The sequence below is a fragment of the Arachis duranensis genome, chromosome 7 (assembly GCF_000817695.3).
Source record: "Arachis duranensis cultivar V14167 chromosome 7, aradu.V14167.gnm2.J7QH, whole genome shotgun sequence".
NCBI classification, from domain to species: domain Eukaryota; kingdom Viridiplantae; phylum Streptophyta; class Magnoliopsida; order Fabales; family Fabaceae; genus Arachis; species Arachis duranensis.
Genome location: NC_029778.3, coordinates 72,334,335 through 72,340,594, shown reverse-complemented (window position 1 = coordinate 72,340,594; position 6,260 = coordinate 72,334,335). Strand labels below are relative to the sequence as shown.

At 38.4% G+C, this 6,260-nt stretch overlaps 2 protein-coding genes across 2 annotated transcripts; one reads left to right on the top strand and one right to left on the bottom strand.

The window, feature by feature from the left end:
- The first annotated feature begins 2,721 nt into the window (after positions 1 to 2,721).
- On the top strand, positions 2,722 to 3,780 carry LOC107459428 (uncharacterized). Its single transcript, XM_016077660.1, has one exon. It carries the CDS (start codon positions 2,722 to 2,724, stop codon positions 3,778 to 3,780), a length of 1,059 nt encoding a protein of 352 aa, XP_015933146.1.
- An 84-nt stretch (positions 3,781 to 3,864) lies between these two features.
- LOC107459427 (protein MAIN-LIKE 1-like) lies at positions 3,865 to 5,594 on the bottom strand. The gene is made up of 2 exons (XM_016077659.1): positions 5,523 to 5,594; positions 3,865 to 4,725 (listed from the first exon to the last, which is right to left on the bottom strand). Exons 1-2 carry the CDS (start codon positions 5,592 to 5,594, stop codon positions 3,865 to 3,867), a joined length of 933 nt encoding a protein of 310 aa, XP_015933145.1.
- Between the last annotated feature and the right edge of the window lie 666 nt (positions 5,595 to 6,260).

Here is a 6,260-nt window from a genome sequence, read left to right as displayed (position 1 = left end):
TCTTATAGGCAGTTGCAGCCATAGTCATATTACACATTTGATCTAAAATGGCTTGTTCACTTAATCCATCTATATTCCATTCTACTAAGTCTGATCTTGAGAAACTATTTTGTACTAATTGTGTTCGCTCTTCTAGGCCTACATCTACTGGTGATGGTCTAGGATAATAATTTCTGGTTTTAGGATAATCTCTTTTATAGGATATTTTATTTAGTTCTAATTCTTCTTCCTTTTGCAATGTATTAATTGTTAATTTTCCTAGACTGATACTTCTAAGTTTTTCTTTTAGTTCTTCAACTTCTGTTTCTACTTTAGATTTTAAGCTAATATTATCTAAACTTTGTAATTTATATATAGGTTTTTCTATGGGTTTTCTACCTTAATAACTTTTTCCATGTTTTCCATTCTTCCTAACTGATTTTTCATTATATCTAGCATGGTATTAGTAAAGTTTAATTGCTGATGTAATTTCTTAATATCTCTTTTTTCTATATTTCCATCTGTATTGCTATCTTTATAGGGTGTTGCTTCAACTTCTAGGTCTTTTTCAATTGGTATTTTAATAGTTTCTTTAGGAGGATATTCAGATTCTATTACTGATCCTGAGCTTGTTTTCCAAACAACAGTTGGTTTTGTTAAAGGACATAATTTCTTATCGGGTTTGGAGTAATAATTAACGTACCAATCAAAGAAGAATAAACTAATCCTATTTTCTTTCATAAAATCGTAGAATAGTTCTCTTAGTCTAATAACTTCATTCTCTGAATGGTTGGTAAAATACCAATCTCTTAGTGGTTTATTATAATCAGCATTAAAATCTTGTCTTATCCACTCTTTATCAATCTCAAATGGTTCTTCCTTAATAATTACTGATAAAACTTGTGATTCCATTGGATCAAATTCTGAAGGTGATTTATATACAGCAGTGGCTATATATGGCCTTCTGTTGTCAATTCCTACAATATTATCAATATTTCCTATTGGTGAGTTATCTATAGAATTTCTATGACTAATAGTTTCAATATTATCAGGAATTCTTAATGATTGGGACCTATTCATTCTAATTCTAATATCAGGTCCTTCTCTTATTATTTCTCTTATTCTAGTATTTTGCATTTGTGGTTCTTCAATACCATCAGGTATTACCCATTCTTCAGGCATTCTGCTTTTTAATTTCTCATGTCTTAACCTTCTAGGGGTTTGTATATTAGATCTTTTTAGGTTTGCATGCATAATTATTGTTTCTTCTTTTGAGGATTGTCTTAATGCTCTAAAGTCATAATCAACTTTAGTAATTTTATAATATATTCTATAGATTATTTCGAATGGATCATACTTCTCATTTATAATGGTCTCATCAGATGTTACTTGCAATTTTAAGGCTTGCCAGGTGTATTCATTTTTTAGATTCATAGCATAATTTGGGTAACAATTAAAAAAAACTGGTCCATCATGACAGTTACTTTCTAATATTCCTATTAATGAATCACTAAAATTTTGGAATCTGGTATCTCTTAAAGTTAATAATATAGGCAGATTAATTCTTATTCTAAAATTAGGTTTTATGGCTACTTGTATTAATCCTATATGGATGAAGTTATATCCTTTACTACTATGTTCTTTCAACTTATCTTCTTCTAGGATGGTAATAATCTTATTACTGCTTGTTCCTGGTTTACAATATTCTAACATATGAATTTCATAATTTCTTCCTTCCCAGAAGTTTCTCTTTTTATATACTTTATCTTTATCTATTATAGGTATATTCCAATTATGAAAACTTTCTTCTAACTTAGCTATTTCTAATTCATTTTTAGTTCCAGAGGTAGATGCTTCATCATTATCTGTTTGTTGCTTCATAATATATTACACTAAAAGTAGTAGATAAAATTTTAATAGAATTCGATAATATTACACTATGCATAAGATATATTACATTTACAGTTAGCTTTATTTTAAGAAAAATGTTAGAAAATTATCATAATTTATTACTTTTGCTGTCAGTTAGTTATTAATGTTTAAAAATATATAATAAAATATATTATTAGATTATTAGACTAAAAAAATTAAATTAAAAAAATTAAATTAATAACTAAATAATAGTACAAAATTAATAAATTGGTTTTTACTTAAATAAATTATTTAGGCTTCAAAATTACCTGATTCCCCTGAAACAGATTCTGCAACGTGATTACCCTTTTTGTATTATTATATAAATCGTCCTAGGGTGTAAAGGGTTATATAAGACATGAATCATGTCACCCTAGAGCGATTAATGCATGAATTTGTGAGGCAAAATAAGAGTAAATCGTGGCAGGGCTTCTTGGGTTAGAAGTAGAGTATAAATCGTCCCAGGGTAGTAGGTTTTACGTGTTCATGGGCTAAACCAAACTGGGCTGCCACGATTTATGTGTTATTGGGACCCTCCTCGGCCTGGGACGATTTATGTGTTACTTTGTAACACTCACAGGGCTGGGACGATTTATGCCCAAGTTATAACCCTAAGGAGTCAAGCACGATTTATCCAGGCAGAAACTCTATAAATAAACGAGTTTCACACAGACGAGCCACACGGGACATATGTTGAGGGTGTGAGAGATGGCGGAGAGTATTTTCTTGTTAGTGCATCACCGGGGAAAAATAGATGAAAATACAAGTGAGGGTGTAACTTTTTCTAGCAAAAAGAAGATAGGTGTGTTTATAACTCCGTCAACGACATTGATGGATTTGCACAGTAGTATATTAGAGAAGGCTGGAAAGTGTGGTAAAAAACGCGTGAAGCAATTATTTTTTCGTATTCTGATATCATTGAAGCCCGGTTATGTTAAGTTTGGGAAGTATGCGATGTTGGGTGATGACGACATGCGAGTTATATTTCATAGTCAAACAAGATTTCCCGACTTAGGGGCGCTGGAGTTGTTTGTCAGATTGGTTGACGTGGAGGGCAGCAGCGGGGGAACTGGTCCGAATCTGCCCACTGGCGTCTTAGAAGGAACTTCCACCGCCGTTCCAACAGGGAAACCGGTGACTCCACTTGTTTTGTCCCCATCTTTTGCTGCTGATTTGCCTGTCTCGGGTGATGACTTGGGTGATGGGCGTAGCTTCGGCCAGCTTGCAGCTGCGATGGGATCTGAACCTGTAGTTGATGGTGCACCCGCATTCATGGAGGTAAGAGAGAGAGATCCGTTTGCGGAGGCTATAGGTGATGATGGGTCAGATTCGGAGCCACCAATTATTGGTGACGAGAGCGACGGCGAAGAGGACACCGCAGTTACCGTGGGAGCTCAAACCCATGGTAGCAGTGGTACGCAGCAGTACCCTCGACACTTTACCACATTGGACCTTGAAGCAATGAACCAGGCCGCAAATGTAGATCAGCATCACCCGGTGATTCACGGAGAAAGGCCTAGTGTGATTGGCACGGACGAGTTTGAGGTCGGGCAACGGTTTGAAACAAAAGAGGAAGCTGTACTGACAATCAAGAGTTATAATATTCGGCAAGGTGTAGAGTATAAAGTGTTTGAGTCAGACCAGTTGAAGTATCATGGGAAGTGTGTCCAGTTCGGGAATGGTTGTAATTGGCTGATCCGTGTCACTATGAGACAGAGGAAAGGCTACTGGGAGGTTAGAAAGTACAATGGACCACACACGTGTCTAGCAACAGAGATATCAATGGACTACTTGGATCACCTCAAGACTGCTGTATGGCATCCAAATGAACTGCAACATGGAAATCAGTCAACATCCCCAACCGACTATATGAAAACAGAAATGCAGTGAATAGCATTATAGACATTCAAACTTACATCATCGCCAGTCAGCCTATCTAATCTGTGTCGGGTAGCAATCACACGGGGTCCCTTCTCATCCGACGACGGAAGAAACCGACCCCACCTGCTTCATTACAAAGTGAACAGAAGTGAGCTTATAAAATATCATACAAACATGTGCATGAAAATGATTATGCATCAAAATGATATACCTCGCAGCAAGCGGCCAGAGAATAGCATCAAACCCTCTAGGCCTGAATGCCGGGAAACGCCAGAAAATCCAAGACTGTAGTAGTGACAACGGTCCAGCGAGGTTCTTTACATTCCGATTTGCAACCCTACAGAGATACCTGTACAACCAAGACAAAGTGGCCGAAGCCCAGCTATACTTGCCGAGTCCATCGAGGTCTGCAACATACGGGAGCCACCGTAAGTGTACCCTGGCACCAGACTTATCCGTGAACAGCGCAGTGGACAACAACATCATAATGTAACCCCGTGCGTAGATCTGTACCGTCTCCTCTGACGCATGAGCGGTCAATACTCTGAACTTGTTCTGGAACCAAGAAAAAGAAACTGTGAAGTCATCGATGCAGTCATCCGGTGGGAGTTCACCAAATAACTCTCCAAACCACACCCATGCAGGCTTGCCACCGTCCATCAACTGCTCGAAGTCGCTGAGGCACCCACTCACTGCATGACCGTCAATAGGAAGGCCAAACTGGTATGCCACATCTTGCAGTGTTATGGTACACTCCCCAAATGGCATGTGGAATGTATGCGTCTCGAGACGCCATCGCTCCACAAAAGCACTGATCAGCGGCTCATCAAGCTTGAACCAATAATCATTCAACCGAGCAACATGTAATAGGTTGGCACGATCTAAGTACGGGAGTATAAGATCATGCAGTATCATCTTCTGTTGCCGATGCACGCTCCTAACGCATCGGGTTAGCTGAAAATACGCATACATAAGCACATCATTAATTCGGGTCCTTATACAGACAGACATAGAAAATAACTTAGTCCAAGACAAATATCCAACTCACAGATGGCATCAAAATGGATATGTTCATAATAACATTTCATGTTCAATTCGACATTACCAATATAATGTAATAACCAAAAAATGCAGAACCGAACCGATCAAGTCACCGGGTTAATGGTTGAACCGATACTTCATCGGTTGAACCGATTGACCCGGTCCTATATTATTTAAAAAATAATTTATATAAAAATTTTTAAAAATAAAAATTAAAATACATATTTTCACTAATAATCCAACTTCAACATTTTAAAAAAAAATTTAAACTCAAGCGGTTCGATCGAACCGGACTTACCGAGTGATATTAGTTTAAACCATTTTACTCCGGGTTTGACCACACCCAACCGGTTCGGTTCGATTCGGTTCGGTCTGGTCCGGTCCATGCCCGGTCCGGTCCGATCTAGTCCTGTTCTGCTATCAATAGTAACAACAACAAATATTTTAATGATTCTGCCATCAGAACCATCACCCAGTCATGAGCGAATTCCATAATCTATTAAGAACACTGATTTCTAACGTCTTATACTATACCAAAAACTAACTAAATCACTAAACATGGTATCCGCCAACGTCATAATCAAAAAATATTCTAAGATGCATATTCACCCTATACAATATCATCCAACATACTATATCATCCAACATATCAATGTACTTAACATACCCATGGCATCGACTCAACAACATTACAAAATTCAAAAACTTACCTCTTGATCTATAAATCCGGCAACATGCGCAATGTCGTTTAGGCGGTACATATCTCCTTGGTTAGCGGCCATTATCACCGCCGGACAGATTCCCAACTCCACCAGCCGGCCACTGGCGGCCCACTGCCACCACCCTCTGTGCCACTCAGACGCCTCTGCCCACCACCAGTTGCACCTCCGCCACCGGCTGGTCCCCACACCCGAAACACTTCTCTCCCCAAACTTCCTCTCCGGTGAACAATGGTGGCTCCCAAACCTCCTCTCACCCTTTCCGCCGCAGCAACTGCAAATGTGACTCGTGCTTGACTCCTTAGGGTTATAACTTGGGCATAAATCGTCCCAGTCCTGTGAGTGTTACAAAGTAACACATAAATCGTCCCAGGCTGAGGAGGGTCCCAATAACACATAAATCGTGGCAGCCCAGTTTGGTTTAGCCCATGAACACGTAAAACCTACTACCCTGAGACGATTTATACTCCACTTCTAACCCAAGAAGCCCTGCCACGATTTACTCTTAATTTGCCTCACAAATTCATGTATTAATCGTCCTAGGGTGACATGATTCATGTTTTATATAACCCTTTGCACCCTAGGACGATTTATATAATAATACAAAAAGGGTAATCAGGTTGCAGAATTTGTTTCAAGGGAATCAGGTAATTTTGAACCCCAAATAATTTATTTAAGTAAAAAACCCTAATAAATTCTAGCGTGCCTGAGGTTAATTATACTGTAGAG

Excerpts from the sequence above, each read along its gene's own strand:
- LOC107459428 (XM_016077660.1), top strand. The coding sequence starts at position 2,722 with ATGGATTTGCACAGTAGTATATTAGAGAAGGCTGGAAAGTGTGGTAAA.
- LOC107459427 (XM_016077659.1), bottom strand. The coding sequence starts at position 5,594 with ATGGCCGCTAACCAAGGAGATATGTACCGCCTAAACGACATTGCGCAT. Across the intron at positions 4,726-5,522 it reads CCGGATTTATAGATCAAGAG|CTAACCCGATGCGTTAGGAG; the intron begins GTAAGTTTTTGA and ends GCGTATTTTCAG.